Here is a 19,033-nt window from a genome sequence, read left to right on the forward strand (position 1 = left end):
CATTTTATAATTTTGTAAATATCCATTTCATTTCAATTATCAGTTTGTTAGCATAGGATTAGGAGAAATAGTTACTAACCATTTCTTTTATTTATTTTCATTGGGTATGAATTCATATTTTTCATTTTTGATTCTGATAATTTTACTTCTTTTTAAAAATTTTGTTAAAGTTTATTTTATTGTTTTTAAAAAACAGCTTCTAGTCTTATCTATTAATTCAATTGGCTTTTTTAGTTTTGCTTTCAACTTTTTGATCTTTACTTTGATTTTCAGGATTTCTATTTTGGTGTTTAATTGAGGGTTTTTAATTTGTGGGTTTTCTTGTTCTTGTTTTTTTTTTAAACTATTTTCATGCCCAAGTCACTGATGTCCTCTTTGTTACTTGTATCGCTGAAAGTGTTTATAGATATAAATTCTCCCCTGAGTACTGCTTTAGCTGCATCTCCCCAATTTTTTAATATTGCCTTATTGTTATCTTTATCTGAAGTAAAATTAACTTTGCTCTGCCTTTCAGTTAGAATTAGAAAGTAAAGAGTTAGAAGGAACAAAATATTCTTTGCATCACGTTTCTCTGATAAAGGTCTGATATCCAAGATATATCGGAAATTGATTAAAATATGTAAGCAATTCCCCAACAAATGAGAAGTCAAAGGATATGAACAGCTGGTTCTCCAAAGAAGAAATACAAATTACTAACACTCCTATGAAAAATGTTTAAAGTTTCTTATAAGAAGAAAAATTAAAATTAAAACAACTATAAAGTTCCATCTCACACCTTTAACATTGGCAAAGATAAATAAGAAGGAGGAAAAGAAGGAGGAGGAGGAGGAGAAGTAGTAGTAGTAGTAGTAGTAGTAGTAGTAGTAGTAGTAGTAGTAGTAGTAGTAGTAGTAGTAGAAGAAGAAGAAGAAGAAGAAGAAGAAGAAGATGAAGAAGAAGAAGAAGAAAATATGTACATAAACATATTGTTTATAAAGCTATGAATTTGTCTTTCATTATGGAAAGCAACCTGTAACTATATTCCAAAAGTCAATAAATTCTAACCCATGGATACCACTATTAGACACATGCCCCAAAGAAATCAAAGAAAAAGGAAAAAGAATCATATGTATGAATATATTCATAGCAGCTCTTTCGATTTTGCCAAGAACTGAAAATTAAGGAATTTCCCATCATCTGGGGTGTAACTGGGCAGATTATAATAGATAAATATAATAGAATATTATTGCATCATAAGAAATGATGAAATAATGGATTCAGAGAAACTTAGGCTATCCTATTAATTACTATAGAATGAAATGAGTAGAACCAGAACAATGCTAAAAAAAATAAACAAAATTTTGAAAAGTTTAAGCAACATGATCAATGCAATGACCAAATATGTTTGCAGAGGGTTAATGATAAATTATGTTTTCTAATGAGACACACATTTTTCAAACATAACTAACGTGTAGATTCACTTTGTCTGACTATGTTTATGTGTTTCAAGAGGAGACTTTTTGGGGTGGGAATGAGGAGTAGATATAGAAATGCTATAAAGGGAAAGGAAGTGAGCAATGATGTAAAAAAGAAAAGAAAAAGAGCATTAATAAAACATTTGAAAATTTACATAAGAGGGGATCTCAGGGGGTGGAGCCAAGATGGTGGCTGGAAAGCAGGGACTTTCCTAAAGCTCTCCCCAAAGACCCTCCAAACACCTATAAAAATGGCTCTGAACAAATTCTAGAACTGCGGAACCCAAGAAATAGCAGAGGGAAGCAGGGCTCCAGCCCAGGACAGCCTGGATGGTCGCTGGGTAAGGTCTATCACACCGTACTGGGAGCAGAATGGAGCAGAGCCCAGAGTCAGTCTCACGCAGACCAACCAGACCAGGAGCCGGGCAGAACAGGCCATAGCACCCTGAATCAGTGAGCTGTGGCAGTTACCAGACTTCTCAACCCACAAACACCAAAGGCAACAGAAAAGGCTAGTGGGAAAAACGTCTGGGGCAGAGTGAAAGGACTTTGCAGTTGGCTACCACTGTGGGGACTGCAGAGGTGGTGTAGCTCTGAGGCTTACAGAGCTACAGCTGCAGTTGCTTCTGGCCCCAGGCACAACTGTTGGGAGTAATTAAGTGGCGGATCAGAGCGGGAGTGCAGAGCCTGCTTAGAACTGAGTCGCAATCTGGGTTGGCAGTCTTTGGGGGAGGACGAAAGCTGGTGTGGCAGGGCTTGCTGTATAGAAATAGCTCTTAAAACAATAGCACAGCCCCTCAAGCTTGGGACAAAGTACTCTCTAATCTAGAAGCAGTCATATCCCAACAAAAAGCTCAAGGGTCAAGTAGTTGGCTGGGAACATGAACAGGCAGCAAAAATGAACTCAGATTCAGACTCAGACTCTGGAATCTTTCTTTGGTGACAAAGAAGACCAAAACATACAGCCAGAAGAAGCCAACAAAGCAAAGAGCCTACATCAAAAGCCTCCAAGAAAAACATGAACTCAGGCCATGGAAGAACTCAAAAAGGATTTGGAAAAGCAAGTTAGAGAAGTAGAGGAAAAATTGGGAAGAGAAATGAGAGTGATGTGAGAAAACCATGAAAAATAAGTCAATGACTTGCTAAAGGAGACCCAAAAAATACTGAAGAAAATAACACCTTAAAAAATAGACTAACCCAAAGGGCAAAAGAGCTCCAAAAAGCCAATGAGGAGAAGAATGACTTGAAAGGCAGAATTAGCCAAATGGAAAAGGAGGTCCAAAAGACCACTGAAGAAAACACTACCTTAAAAATTAGATTGGAGCAAGTGGAAGCTAGTGACTTTATGAGAAATCAAGATATTATAAACAGAACCAAAGGAATGAAAAAGTGGAAGACAATGTGAACTATCTCATTGGAAAAACCACTGACCTGGAAAATAGATCCAGGAGAGATAATTTAAAAATTATTGGACTACCTGAAAGCCATGATCAAAAAAAGAGCCTAGACATCATCTTTCAAGAAATTATCAAGGAAAATTGCCCTGATATTCTAGAGCCAGAGGGTAAAATAGAAATTGAAAGAATCCACAGATCGCCTCCTCAAAAAGATCCCCAAAAGAAAACTCCTAGGAATATTGTGGCCAAATTCCAGAGCTTCCAGATCAAGGAGAATACTGCAAGCAGCCAGAAAGAAACAATTTGAGTATTGTGGAAACACAACCAGAAGAGATCAAAGAGCTTGGAATATGATATTCCAGAGGTCAATGGAGCTAGGATTAAAACCAAGAATCACCTGCCCAGCAAAACTGAGTGTCATGCTCCAAGGCAAAATATGGATTTTCAATAAAATAGAGGACTTTCAAGCTTTCTCAGTGAAAAGACCAGAGCTGAATAGGAAATTTGACTTTCAAACACAAGAATCAAGAGAAGCATGAAAAGGTAAATAAGAAAGAAAAATCACAAGGGACATACTAAAGTTAAACTGTTTTGTTTACATTCCTACATGGAAAGAAGATGAGTACGATTCATGAGACCTCAGTATTAGGGTAGCTGAAGGGAATAAGCATATATATATATATATATATATATATATATATATATATATATATATATATATATATATATGTATGCACATATATATGTATGTTTGCAGATATAGATATAGAAATGTGTGTGTATGTATGCATATGTGTATATGTGTATATATATATATATATATATATATGTATAGACAGAGGGCACAGGGTTAGTTGAATATGAAGGGATGGTATCTAAAAAAAATAAAATCCAATTAAGGGATGAGAGAGGAATATATTGAGAGAGGGAGAAAGGGAGAGATAGAATAGGGTAAATTATCTTGCATAACAGTGGCAAGAAAAAGTAGTTCTGTAAGAAGGGAAGAGGGAGCAGGTGAGGAGGAATGAGTGAATCTTGCTCTCATCAGATCTGACCTGGGGAGGGAATACCATACACACTCAATAGGGTATCTTACCCCACAGGAAAGAAGGAGGAAGAAGATAAAAAGGGGAGGATGATAGAAGGGAGGGCAGATAGGGGGAGGAGGTAATTAAAAACAAACACTTTCAAAAAGGGACAGGGTCAAGGGAGAAAATTCAATAAAGGGACATAGGTTAGGAAGGAGGAAAATATAGTTAGTCTTTCACAACATGAGTATTGTGTAAGGGTTTTACATAATGATACACATATGGCCTATGTTGAATTGCTTGCCTTTTAGGGAGGGTGGGTGGGGAGGGAAGAGGAGAGAGAATTTGGAACTCAAAGTTTTAAAAACAGTTGTTCAAAAACAAACAAAAAAAGTTTTTTCATGCAACTAGAAAATAAGATACACGCAATGGGGCATAGAAATTCATCTTGCCCTACAAGAAAGGAAAGGAAAAGGGGATGGGAGGGGAGTGGGGCGATAGAAGGGAGGGCTGACTGGGGAACGGGGCAACCAGAATATATGCCATCTTGGAGTGGGTGGGAGGGTAGAAATGGGGAGAAAATTTGTTATTCAAACTCTTGTGAAAATCAATGCTGAGGACTGGCTAACGAGCGGGCCGAGTGGGGCCGGGCAACGATGTTGAGCAAGTTCCTGGGGCTGCGCTACAAGGAGCTGGTGAAGTACTGGCTTCCCACAGCAGGCACATGGAGTGCTGTTGGTGCTGTGGGGCTAGCTTGGGCCACTGACTGGCATCTGATTCTGGTATGGGTGCCATACATCAATGGCAAATTTAAAAAGGACAGTTAAGCTATCTTTTTGTTCTTCTGGTCTAGGGATAGAGGAGTTTTTGGGGACTGCTTTTCTTGGGGATCCTGATCAGACACACAATGTGAAGTGCTCAGGGTGGACTCCAAGGACCTCATTGTCTCTCAATGACCACCTTTGATGTATCACTTGTATAGGGATAATTAAACCTCCCTCTGAAACATGCTGGCTGCTTAGGTATTGAGCACAGGAATAACTGTCACAATAGATTGAATTATACTGGATTCACAATGACATTTGGAATTAAAAAAAAAAACCACCAAGGTCAAGTTTGACAAAAAAAGAAAAAAGAAAGAAAATCAATGCTGAAAACTAAATATACTAAATTAAAAATAAAAAAAAAATAGACTAACCCAAAGGGCAAAAGAGCTCCAAAAAGCCAATGAGGAGAAGAATGACTTGAAAGGCAGAATTAGCCAAATGGAAAAGGATGTCCAAAAGACTACTGAAGAAAATACTACCTTAAAAATTAGATTGGAACAAGTGGAAGCTAGTGACTTTATGAGAAATCAAGATATTATAAAACAGATCCAAAGGAACGAAAAAATGGAAGACAATGTGAAATATCTCATTGGGAAAACCACTGACCTGGAAAATAGATCCAGGAGAGATAATTTAAAAATTATTGGACTACCTGAAAGCCATAATCAAGAAAAGAGCCTAGATATCTTTCAAGAAATTATCAAGGAAAACTGCCCTGATGTTCTAAAGCCAGAGGGTAAAATAGAAAACAAAAAAAAAAGTTTTTTGCATTCAACTAGGAAATAAGATATACAGGCAATGGGGCATAGGAATCTATCTTGCCCTACAAGAAAGTAAAGGAGAAGGCGATGGAGGGGGAGTGGGGTGACAGAAGGGAGGACTGACTGGGGAATGGGGCAATCAGAATATATGCCATCTTGGAGTGGAGGGGAGGGTAGAAATGGGGAGAAAATTCGTAATTCAAACTCTTGTGGAAATCAATGCCGAGAATTAAAATTATTAAATAAAGAAAAAAATTCACAGAAGAGAAGAAAAGCATATTCTAGTGATTGAAAATCAGGGCCGCTTTGGGACTAACATGCCGAATTTGTGAAATACTTTAAAAAAACAAATCTCTTGATATATGATTTATACAATTAATTTTGAAGATTTAAATTTGAATCTCGAAGCTGGTGTTGGCCTACAATGTCAATATGCTTAGAAAATCTTTTAGCCTGAAACACTAAAGTGTTTCATAAGTCCTTGTTTAGAAGTTTCTATAGTTTGATAATAATAATTAACACTCATAGGATTAAGGTGCAAAGTGCCTTACATACATTACAAAGGACACACTCCAGAAAACACACATATATGCACACACAAATTATGGATTTTTTAAAAAAATGATAGTGATGATAATCCTGAATGAGACAGAGTTGAGAGGAAGTAATCGCTCTCATGGAGAAGTCAGGAAACTTGGGCTAAAATTTCAGCTCTGATACTAGCTATATAACCATAGGAAAAGTGCTTAATCTTATCTTTGAGCCTTAATTTTCTCATCCTATATACTTCACATTGGGAGCTGTGAAGAACGTACTTTGTAACATTTACAATGCTATCGAAATATGAGCTGTTACTATTTTTTTCTTTATCAGACTGTATACCCTTTCATTAGGTTAGTTGTTTTGTTCTTGACCAAGTGAAAGTCAATCCGATAAAATATATTTAGGTTCTACCGCATGCAAGTACTATGTTAGGTCTTGGTATATCAATAAACAAACAAAAATAGAATGAATGAATGAATAAATAAAATGACATCCCCTGCTCTCAAGAAACTTGCAATCTAGTAGGGAGATAAGCCACTACTTATAAATAATAAGTTAGATAATAATAAGATAAGATAAACTCTTCATTTGAGACAAATTGGCATACTTGCTGTTCCCTTTATATGACATTCCCATGCCTGGCTATTCCCAATGCTTCTTCTTCATTTCTCCCTCATAAACTTCCAAACTTCCTTCAAAACTCAGCTCAAATGTCACTTCCTACAGGAAGTCTGGTTTGATTCTTTTCAGATGCAAATGCTCACTCCTGGAAATTAATATTCTGTGTTGCCTATCATTTCTTCCCCCAAGAGACTATTACTTCCTTGAAAGTATCAAGACTTTTATTGTGGTTGTTGTGATCTCTACATCACCAGCACCTAGCAGATTACCTGGAACATAGTAAGTGCCTATTAAGTCCTGTTGAATGAGACATATTCACAAGCAATTACGATACGAATTAGAAAATGAAAGATTCAAGGAACAAGAGACCATTTCTGGATGGGATGATCAGGAATGGTGAACATTGTGGTGGTAACTGAACTTGGCCTTGAAGGGAAAGGATCCCAACAGGTGGAGAAGAGGAAGAGATGGGATATGGATGAATGAGTCAGGGAAATAATGAGTAATTAAGTAATAAGCTCCTGACTAGTTTCTACCTTCAATTATAGTATAATAGATTCAAAGTTAAAAGACATCTCAGAAGTTATCTAGAGGGCCAGCTCTGAGAAAGTTCATTCTGGGATAAGATACAGGCCAGGTTTTCCCTGAAGCCTGTTCTTGCTCTTGGGTTGATAACTCAGGCTGTGGGCTCTCCAAAACCCCCTCAGCACACACGTACTAAATACCACCTGTGGGCTGCTAACACGATATTGTTACAGCAAAAAGGGAACAAAGCACAAAGAAATCATGCAATGTAACTAATGTTTCACATGAGGACTTGCCGATTATGCTTGCCTGAAAGGTATATAAGCCCTTTTCCTCAGCCTAATAAACAAAGTTGTGCTATACTCTCCCGCCTGGCCCGTGTCTTCTTTTCACTCTCCGTGGCATTTGGCCATCTCTGGCCATTCCGTGCCACAGCCGCTGGCAGCAAGTTGCACCTGAACAGACTGACCTGAAGACGAACCTAAAGCATACGAAACCAGAGGAAAGAGGCTCTGAAAGAGTGAGTCTCCCACGGAGAGGCCCTGACAAAAATGGAGCTCCGGTCAGCAAGCAGAGTCAACTAAGATAAGGGCTATAATCTTTCCTCTCCTTTACTTTCACTTTCCTTTTCTAAGTATCACCAGGCTTATGCAGGGATTAAAGAGATGGGACAAGTACAATCAGGGGAAAGAGACTGAGAATGCTATATGAAAGTTCTGAAGAAGCTAGTAAGGGAAAGAGGTCTCTTAATAACAACTACCCAAATTACAAGAATTTTTAGAGACAGCAGAGATGGGCACATTTCCCCTACAGCTGGGGATCTGCCCCAGGTCATCTTAAAAAGCAGGGTCTCCAAGACCCCAATAAAGCATGGCACCTGGCCTCTGTTACATTCCTGAGAGCCAAGCAATTTGTGCAAAGGATTCAAAAAATCCTCTCTGTTTCCTGTCTCTGTGTCTGTGTTCTGTATCTGTGTTTCTGTGAAGTGTGTAATCTGACACCCTGTAATGTTCACTATTTGTCTCTCTCTCCCTCCCTGACTTCAGGCTCTTGGGAGGAATGGGAGGGTGGGGGAGAGAGAAAGAGAAAGAAAAATGTTTTCTTGTTTAGGTTTTGTTATGGAAAAGGAAAGTTGGAGAAGTATCAGGTCAAAATTAGAAAGAAATAAGGTTTGGAAACTTTTGGGAAGTAGTTGGAAAAAATGCTGTTACTTTCTCACTCCATTCCAAATCTGGCCAATTTGGAATGTGAAGAGAGATAAGAAAGAAAACGGGAAACTTTTCCCACAAATTTAAGTGAAATGTGTTACTCCTAATATGATGTAAGATAAATCAGAATTTATTATACCATTTGGCACTAAGGCAAATTGGGAAAATGCATAGATTTGAAAAAGAGACACTTTGAGCTCCCCAGTACGAGGAGAAGGGACAAGGCACCACTGGATTTTTTTTTCCAGAGTCCCATTCACTTTTGACTGGCAGATTCAAAGTTCTCACTTTCATAAAGTTTTTAAGGAGTGAACACAAAAGTGAACATACTTAATGTCATGTGAAATTTTAAATTGTAGTAAAATTCTCCTATATTGTAAAACTTGAATGACCATTGTGACCATTCTCTTAGAAATGATGTTAGCAGCATTGCTAACCCTGTCTTATAATGTTTTATAACTGCCATTTAGAAAACCAGGTATTTCTACCTTCTCCCCCCCACCCCCAATACTGCAGTCAACCCTCTAGGCCTTAAGCCTTTACAAATTTGTCAAATGGATGTCACTCACTACCAACCATTTGGTAAGCTTCAATACATCCACGTTACAATAGATACCTTTTCTTCATACACTATAGCCACTGCACAATCAGGGGAAGCCTCTACACATGTGATATATCATCTCTTAGCCTGCTTCATGGTGGCCAGTGTCCCAGAAACTCTAAAGACAAAAAATGGCCTGGCTTACACCAGCAAATCATTCAAAGAGTTCTTTTCCACGTTACAGATAAAACACATCACAGGAATCCCACACAACCCAACAGGACAGGCCATTGTAGAAAGATGTGACAAGGACATTAAAATTCTCTTAGAAAAACAAAAGAAAGGGGGAGGCGGGCAGGAAAAAAGGATAAGAAGAAGGTTGGATCAAGTGCTATAAACTACAAATTTTCTAACACCAGATAACCAAAATTTAACCCCAGCACAAAAACCATTTTAATAGACAAAAACAAAGGTTCCAAAATGATGAGGACACACCAATCATGTGGAAAGACCCAAAAACAGGATGCTGGAAAAGGCCAGCAAGGCTACTAACATGGGGGCTAGGGTATGCTTGTGTCTCCCCAGATAATGCAGAAAAACCAATCTTGATCCCAGAAAAAAAACATCTGACCCTGTGACTACATTGGCCAACAGGATAAGGATGCTCAAAACACAGAAAAAGCCCAGAACAGAGAAGAGGAGAAGAAACCAAAGACCCAGGAGGAGGGGCAGCTGCAAGAGCCTCACTACCCTTCTTGCCATGATGATGATTTTGGGAGTGAAAGAAAATAAGTCTCACTAGGCATGTATGCCTTTTCCACCATGGCTTAAGCTCACCACCTGGTGGAATACAACCAAGCTGCCAGGTGGCTTTGAACTTGATGTCTGGTCTGGACAGACGGGATGTCATGGTCACCATGGGTCCCATCACTGTGAATCACAGTATATGGTACACACATCATTCGGGAGAGGGGGATTACTATGTACAAGCTTGTCTCCCATATCCCTATTTCTTTGTATCCACAAATTTATGGCATAATCATAATGTGACACGAGAGATAAGTGATTTAGAATTTATCACCCACCTAATTGAACACAGCAAAGCCCCAGGAATTGATCCTGAAGGCATCACCAATGAGTTATTGCAACTCCTAAAGCAAGTCTCTGAGGACTTTACTGAGATTCTATGGAAACTAGATTTTGCTTCAGCAAATTCTAATGAATCCAAATGCTCAGCTGATAATACCAGTTTGCTGCTGTACCTTTAAAATCTTATTAGTAATCATATTTCTTCAGTGTTTACTTTTAGCTCAGAAATGCATTTGTGGGTGGCATTGTGGAAGCATCATTGTTGGTTGCCCGTGTCATATAGCTAAACACTATTTCTAGGATATTGGCGAGAAGAAAAAATGTGAAGATAGCACAGGGACAATGTGGCCTATTCATAAGATTTTTGTATGAAGGTTAAATAAGTGATCAAGATCAGTAATTTTTCAGTCATTTCAGACTCTTCGTGTTGGCCTTTTGGCATTTTCTTGGCAAAGATACTGAAATGGTTTGCCATTTCTTCTCTGCTCATTTTACAGATGAGGAAATGGAGGCAAACAGAGTTAAGTGACTTACAGGGTCACACAGCTAGTAAATGACTGAGGGAGGATTTGATGAATCTTCCTGACTCCAGGCCCTGCACTCACTACACCACCTAACTGCCTCATAAATAAGATTTTAATAAATTAAATAAAAATTTGTCTCAAATACTCTATAATGATTCTAGGACTTGCAACAATAACATTTTTGGAAAAGTCATGTCAATCAATTGTTCTATGACTCAGTTCACCATCCCTGTGATTTCCCCAACCAAAATACCCCTCCCAAGTCATCACTCCCCTAGAATGTAAGTTTCACGATAGCTAGGAGTATCTTGCTTTTTGTATTTGTATCCCTAGAACTTCTTGTCTGGTACAAAGTAAGCATTTAATAAAAGTTTTTTCATTTATTTCATATATTAATTCTTCATCATCTTCTGAATTCTATCCAGTTTGTCAGTGTCCTTCCTGAAACGTGGTACTGAAAAGTGAACTCAAAATTTGTTATGTGGTCTGGGACCATTTCATGCCTCATTCTGGACACTACGTCTCTCCTAATATACCCTAACATAACATGAGCTTTTGTTTTCTTGTTGGCCATATCATGCTTTTTTTTATATTGAGTTGGCAGTAAATTAAACTCCCTCAGATAATTTTCTGATGAATTAGTATCTATCAATATCTCCCCCATCTATACTCAAGAAATGAAAGCAAAGGGGAAACAGAGAAATAGCTCAAAATAGCTACTACATTATGTCTATGTAAGGCTAAAAAAGTGACAAGAAGGTGTCAAGCATGTTGGGTGGGGCCTCTTTGGATGATTAATGGGAGGAAAAAACCAAGAAATTAACAAGATAAGCAGGTCTGGGTGGGACGCAAGTCAAACCACTGGAGGGAGCACCCATTGATTAGATCATAGACTCATGTAACTTCTCAAATAAGGTCCAGGAAAAGAGAAGGGAGGTAAGTAACAAAGAGTGGAGAAAGTGTAAGAGGATATGATGGAGGAAAACGCATAATTAACAATCATGCATGACTACACATGTATAACCTATATTGAATTGCTTGCCTTCTCAATGTGGGGGAAGGAAGGGAAGAAGGGAGAGAATTTGGAACTCAAAGTTTTAAAAACCAGTGTTAAAATTTGTTTTTACATGTAATGGGGGGAAAAATACTAAATAAATTTAAACAAAAAAATAGAGATAGCTAAAATATATTTTTAAAAAGGGAACTACATTATGTCATAGACAATTAATTCCAGGTACCACAGATTATTTGATAATATTAGTACTTAACATATATGCACCAAATGATATATTAAAAGGAAAAGTTAATCAAATTAGGAAAAATAGATATCAAAACCATAAAAATTGGAGACCTGAAACCCTTTGAAACCTAGATAAAGTTAACAAAAAAGTTAAGAAAGGATTTAAATAGAATTTGAGAAAATTTGGATATGATAACTCTCTGGTGACTACTTAATGGGAATAGAAATGAATATACATATATCTCAGATACAAATAGTACCTTTACAAAAATCCTTTACTCACGACATTGCAATAAAAATAATAATCAATAAAAAGACTTTGAAGAAGGGATTCAAGCAGCAATACTTTTATCAAAGAAGGCTGGCTGACTACAGGTAGATCATCCAGCTCCCACATACCTATTCCAGAGAAAACCTGAAATTTACACCATATCAAATAATAATCAAGAAATCTAATGAGAAATTACAGAAAGTATCCTTGTCCATGCAGAAGTGCATAAAAAATTAGACAGAAGCCTATGAGTGATAGCAAGGAGCAGCCACTAAGTCTTTCTGTCAGACTGATTCTTCCCTGGTTTGGGGGGAGAAAAATGAGGTTCATGATATCTTAGACTACAGCTTCTATTGCTTAGAATCACTAGTACCATTTGGAAAGGCAGCATAGTATAGTAGATAGAGAATACTGGACTCAGAGACAGGAAGATATGGGTTCCAATTCAGCCTCTGACACACACAGGCTATGAGAGCCTGGGGGAAAAATCATTTTAATTTCTCAGTGCCCCTGACAACTTTCTAAGAGTGCAAGTGGCTGAAAAGATCCTGATCTACAATGATAAAAAGACAGTTTCTTCACTGGGAGTTCCCTATAAATATGAAGTCATAGATCTGGGTTTAAAAAAAAGACTACTTATTCAACTACTTGGAAGCAACAGCTGCTATAGACTTTCATAATCTAGTAAGAACATGGAGTAACACATGTACCCTTCAAAGTTTGCCAAAAACCATATTTTCTAATAGCAACATGACATTGGGTCAGAGAGGGCCACTCTTATGAAATGTTACCAATACAGCCTTTTAAAAAGCTGTTTCTCCAGGACAAGAATTCACATAAAGTAGTCTGGAGAATTCAAACTTTTAACATATACCTCATCCCTATTTCTTTTAAATTTCTAAAATCACTCTTTAAAAAACAAATTTTGGATTTGAATACCAAACAACTCTCTTTTCTCTCCAATCTATCTTTAACACGATTAACAATGTCCCCCACCCCCAGCCCTAACTAAAGAAAGAAAAATCAATAGCTCTCTACTGCTCTACACCAAAATACAAAATCCTGGCATTTAAAGCCCTCCCCCAAATCTGGTTCCTATTTATCTTTCCAGTTTCCAATTAAACTAGTCTCTGCTTAAATAGTCTTGTTGGGAACGTGCTCCCTCTTATTCTCTGCCTACTATAATCCCTGATTCCTTTAAAGCACAGTTCTTATTCCAGCTCCTCCATCCTTTTCTGATGTCCCAGGTTATTACCTCTGTTGTTGCAACTGTTTTGTATCCACTCATGCATGCTCATGCTATATTCTCCAGAAAGAATCTACACTCTTTGACAGCAGGAGCTGTTTTCATTTTTGACTTTGGATCCTCGGGATATAGCAGAGTGTCTCAAACATAGTAGTAGGTACACACCAGATGTTTGTTGAATTGAACTGAATCTAGGTTTTATTCATCACTTTGCTACTATGTGACTTCAGACAAATCACTTCTACTGTTTAGGATTCTATTTTCTCATCTATAAAAACGAAGTGCTGGATTAGTTTATATCTACAGTCACTTCCATTGTTAAAATCCCAGGAGTTATTGAATATAGACTAAATATGTAGCATTAGCTATGATAGATTCTGGGCAGGGAAGAATAAAACCTATGATTTCATTGCTATATTTCATCGCTGTATATACCTTGCCATATACTAAAGTGAGGAAAAACACCCTCTACCAGTTCAGGTCAGGACATTTCCTGCAACCTCCAGCCTTAGAGCTACCAAGGGCTCTGGGGGAAGTAAACCCAGTTCTTTTTTAAAAAATTTTTATATTTTTTATTTTTCGTTTATAACACTCAGTTCCACAAATTTTTGAGTTCCAAATTTTCTTTCCCTCCCTTCCCTCTCCCCTCCCCCCAAGATGGCATGGAATCCAATTTATGTTCTACATATACCTTCACATTAAACTTATTTACACAATAGTTAAGTGGTAAAGAAGAATTATGACCAGTGGAATGAATCATGAGAAAGAAGAAACAAAACCAAAAACGAAGGGAAAAAAAGAGAGAGCAAATAGTTTGCCTCAATCTGCATTCAGATTCCGTAATTCTTTCTCTGGATGTAGACAGCTCTTTCCGTCATGAGTCCTTTGGAGCTATCTTTGAACCTTGTATTGCTGAGAAGAGCCAAGTCTATGAAAGTTAGTCATCAGAGAAGCAATATGTCTGTGGTTGTGTATAATGTTCTGATTCTGCTCCCCTGTTCCCCTGATTCTGCGTCATATCATGTACGTCTTTCCAGGTTGTTATGAAGCCTGTATCTTCCCCATTTCTTAAAGCACAATAGTATTCCATTACATTCATATACCACAACTTGTTCAGCCATTCCCCAATCGATGGGCATCCTCTTGATTTCCAATTCTTTGCTACCACAAAAAGAGCTGCTATAAATATTTTTGTACACATGGGTCCCTTTCCCACTCGTGTGATCTCTTTAGGATATAGCCCTAGAATTGGTATTGCTGGGTCAAAAGGTATGCACATTTTTATAGCCCTTTGAGCATAGTTCCAAATTGCTCTCTAGAGTGGCTGCATCCATTCACAGCTCCACCAACAATGTAACAGTGTTCCAATTTTCCCACATCCTCTCCAGGATTTATCATTTTCCTTTTTTGCCATGTTATTCAATCTGAGAGGAGAGATGTGGTACCTAAGAGTTGTTTTAATTTGCATTTATCCAATCAATAGTGCTTTGGAGAATTTTTTCATATGCCTATAGATACCTTTAATTTCTTCCTCTGAAAACTGCCTGTTTATATCCCTTGACCATTTCTCAATTGGGGAATGACTTGGATTCCTATAAATTTGGCTCAGTTCTCTGTATATTTTAGATATGAGGCCTTTATCAGAGACACTCATTGTAAAGATTTTCTCCCAATTTTCTGCTTCCTTCCTAATCACTGTTGCACTGGCTTTGTTTACACAAAAACTTTTCAATTTAACATAATCAAAATTATCCATTTTGCGTTTTGTAATGCTATCTCTTGTTGGGTCATGAATTCTTCCCTTTCCCATAAATCTGACAGGTAAACCATTCCTTCCTCTTCCAAATTGCTTGTAGTATCAGCCTTTATTCCTAAATCATGAACCATTTTGACTTTATTTTGGTATATGGTGTAAGATATTGGTCTATGCCCAGTTTCTGCCCTACCATTTTCCAATTTTCCCATCAGTTTTTGTTAAATAGTGAATTCTTAGTCCAGAAGCTGGATTCTTTGGGTTTATCAAAGAGTAGTAATTGCTATAGTCATTAACTATTGCATCTTGTGTATCTAACCTATTCCACTGATCCAGCACTCTATTTCTTAGCCAGTAACAAACAGGTTTGATGACTGCTGCTTTATAGTACAGTTTAATATCTGGTATGGCTAGGCCATCTTCCCTAACATTTCTTTTCATTAATTACCTTGATATTCTGGACCTTTTGTTCTTCCAGATGAATTTTGTTATTGTTTTATCCAGCTCTGTAAAATAATTTTTTGATAGTTCGATTGGTATGGAACTGAATAAATAAATTAATTTAGGTAAAATTGTCATTTTTATTATATTAGTTTGGCCTAACCACAAGCAATTGATGCTTTTCCATTTATTTACATCTGACTTTATTTGTGTGAAAAGTGTTTTCTAATTATGTTCATATAGGCCCTGGGTTTGTCTTGGTAGGTAGACTCCCAAATATTTTATAGTGTCTACAGTAACTTTAAATGGAAATTCTCATTCTATCTTTTGCTACTGGACTTTGTTACTAATATATAAGAATGCTGAGGATTTATGTGGGTTTATGTTATACCCTGTGATTTCGCTAAAGTTTTTTATTATTTCAAGTAGTTTTTTAACTTGATTCTCTAAGTAAATCATGATATCATCAGCAAAGAGTGATAACTTAGTTTCTTCTTTGCCTATTCTAATACCTTCACTTTCTTTTTCTTCTCTTATTGCTAAAGCTAATGGGAATGATAATGGACATCCTTGTTTCACCCCTGATCTTATCGTGAATGGATCTAGCCTATCCCCATTACATATAAAGCTTGCTGATGGTTTTAGGTAGATATTACTTATAATTTTAAGGAAGACTCCATTTATTCCTATGCTTTCTAGTACTTTTAATAGGAATGGATGTCGTATTTTGTCAAAAGTTTTTTCTGCATCCATTGAGATAATCATATGGTTTCTGCTAGTTTTGTTGTTGATATGATCAATTATGCCTGAACCCAGTTCCTAGTGCTTCTAAGGCCAACTTTGTAGGCACAATGTCACATTTACTCTCAAGGTTTCTGACAAATCTTTTTTTTTTTTTAGGTAATTCACATCACTGAAGGAATCTTGTAATTTCTCTTAATACTCCAGGTGCATTGACTGGTAGAAAAAGTTGTTTGGTTCTTCTAGGTAATCTTAAATTCTGGTTCTTTTAGTGCTGTAAGCAACATTGCACAATGGATAAAAAGATGGCTTCAAAGTTAGAAAGACAGGTTTCAAAGGTCCACCTCTGATACATACTGGCTGAATCACCCTGGGCAAGTCACATAACCTCTCAGTGTCCTAAGCAACTCTCTAAAACTTTTTTTACTGGAAAACTTTTTATTGTAGGGATAGCTAGACACAGTTTAGATGATTCCAATTTTTTTAGCAACATCTAAAGTATAGTAGTCTGTAGCAAGTAGGACATACGCTTTCTTCTCTCCATCAGGCTGGATCAGTGTGTTGACCTTGGCCACATCAATGTCATGCAGCTTCTTTACCACCTGCTTGATCTGGTGCTTGTTGGCCTTGACATCCACAATGAAGACGAGGGTGTTGTTGTCCTCAATCTTCTTCATAGCAGACTCAGTGATCAAGGTAAACTTAATGATGGTGTAGTGATCAAGCTTGTTTCTCTGGGGGCCACTTTTCCAAGGGTATTTGGGCTGCCTTCAAAGTCTTAGTGTCTTGGGTTGCTGGAAGGTGGGGGATGTTCAGAACCTCTTCTTTTTTTTGAGTGTATATATTTTATTTAATATTTTAATTTTCAACATTGATTTCCACAAGATTTGGAGTTACAAAATTTCTCCCCATTTCTACCCTCCCCCCATTCCAAGACAGCATATAGTCTGATTGCCTCATTCCCCAGTCAGCCCTCCCATCCGTCACCCCCCCCCCCCCATCCCCTTTCCCCTTACTTTCTTGTATGGCAGGATAGATTTCCATGCCCCATTCCCTATATATCTTGTTTCCCAGCTGCATGCAAAAAAAACTTTTTTTTGAGCATCTGCTTTTAAAGCTTTGAGTTCCAAATTCTCTCCCCTCTTCCCTTCCCACCCACCTTCCCTAGGAAGGCAAGCAATTAAACTTAGGCCACACGTGAATCATTAAGTAAAACACTACCACAATAGTCATGTTGTGAAAGGCTAACTATATTTCCTTCCATCCTATTCTGTCCCCCTTTATTCAGTTTTCTCCCTTGACCCTGTCCCTTTTCAAATGTGTTTGCTTTTGATTACCTCCTCCCCCATCTGCCCTCCCTTCTATTGTCCCCCCTTTTTATATCCTTCCCCTTACTTTCCTGTGGAGTAAGATACCCAACTGAGTGTGTATGTTATTCCCTCCTCAAGTTGAATCTGATGACAGTAAGATTCGCTCATTCCCCCTCACCTGCCCCCTCTTCCCTTCCAACAAAAATGCTTTTTCTTGCCAATTTTATGTGAGTTAATTTACCCCATTCTATCTCTCCCTTTCTCCCCCTCTCAATATATTCCTTTCTCACCCCTTAAATTTATTTCATTTTTTAGATATCATCGCTTCATATTCAACTCAACTTGTGCCCTCTGTCTATACCCCCTTCAACTCCCCTAATACTGAGAAAGGACTCATCAATTACACATATTATCTTTCCATGTAGGAATGTAAACATAACAGTTCAACTTTAGTAAGTCCCACATGAATTCTCTTTCTTTTTCATCCTTCTCTTGATTCTTGTATTTGAAAGTCAAATTTTCTATTCAGCTCTGGTCTTTACATTGAGAAAGCTTGAAAGTCCTCTATTTTATTGAAAATTCATATTTTGCCTTGGAGCATGGTACTCAGTTTTGCTGGGTAGGTGATTCTTGGTTTTAATCCTAGCTCCTTTGATCTCTGGAATATCATATTCCAAGCCTTTCGATCCCTTAATGTACAAGCTGCTAGATGTTGTGTTATTCTAATTGTGTTCCCACAATATTCAAATTGTTTCTTTCTGGCTGCTTGCAGTATCTTCTCCTTGACCTGGAAACTCTGGAATTTGGCAAAAATATTCTTAGGAGTTTTCTTTTTGGGATCTTTTTCAAGAGGCAGTTGGTGGATTCTTTCAATTTCTATTTTACCCTCTGGTTCTAGAATATCAGGACAGTTTTCCTTGATAATTCTTGAAAGATGATGTCTAGGCTCTTTTTTTGATCATGGGTTTCAGGCAGTCCAATCATTTTTAAATTATCTCTCCTGGATCTATTCTCCAAGTCAGTGGTTTTTCCAATGAGATATTTCACATTGTCTTCCATTTTTTCATTCCTTTGGTTCTGTTTTATAATATCTTGGTTTCTCATAAAGTCACTGGCTTCCACTTGCTCCAATCTAATTTTTAAGGTGGTATTTTCTTCAGTGGTCTCTTGGACCTCCTTTTTCATTTGGCTAATTCTGCCTTTCAAGGCATTCTTCTCCTCATTGGCTTTTTGGAGCTCTTTTGCCATTTGGGTTAGTCTATTCTTTAAGGTGTTATTTTCTTCAGTATTTTTTTGGGTTTCCTTTAGCAAGTCATTGACTTGTTTTTCATGGTTTTCTTGCATCACTCTCATTTCTCATCCCAATTTTTCCTCTACTTCTCTTACTTGCTTTTCCATATCCTTTTTGAGTTCTTCCACAGCCTGAGACCAATTCATATTTTTTCTTGGAGGCTTTTAATGTAGGCTCTTTGACTTTGTTGACTTCTTCTGGCTGTATGTTTTGATCTTCTTT

At 37.5% G+C, this 19,033-nt stretch overlaps 2 protein-coding genes across 2 annotated transcripts in view; one reads left to right on the forward strand and one right to left on the reverse strand.

The window, feature by feature from the left end:
- Positions 1–19,033, reverse strand: part of SLC22A3 (solute carrier family 22 member 3) — a 140,872-nt gene that overhangs the window by 82,305 nt on the left and 39,534 nt on the right. The window lies entirely within an intron of this gene.
- Positions 4,536–4,706, forward strand: LOC118858619 (cytochrome b-c1 complex subunit 10-like). The gene has a single exon (XM_036769200.1). It carries the CDS (start codon positions 4,536–4,538, stop codon positions 4,704–4,706), a length of 171 nt encoding a protein of 56 aa, XP_036625095.1.

The sequence above is a fragment of the Trichosurus vulpecula genome, chromosome 7 (genome assembly GCF_011100635.1).
Source record: "Trichosurus vulpecula isolate mTriVul1 chromosome 7, mTriVul1.pri, whole genome shotgun sequence".
In the NCBI taxonomy this organism is placed as follows: domain Eukaryota; kingdom Metazoa; phylum Chordata; class Mammalia; order Diprotodontia; family Phalangeridae; genus Trichosurus; species Trichosurus vulpecula.

What these genes read in the sequence shown, in the direction of transcription:
- LOC118858619 (XM_036769200.1), top strand. Translation starts at nt 4,536, where the DNA reads ATGTTGAGCAAGTTCCTGGGGCTGCGCTACAAGGAGCTGGTGAAGTAC.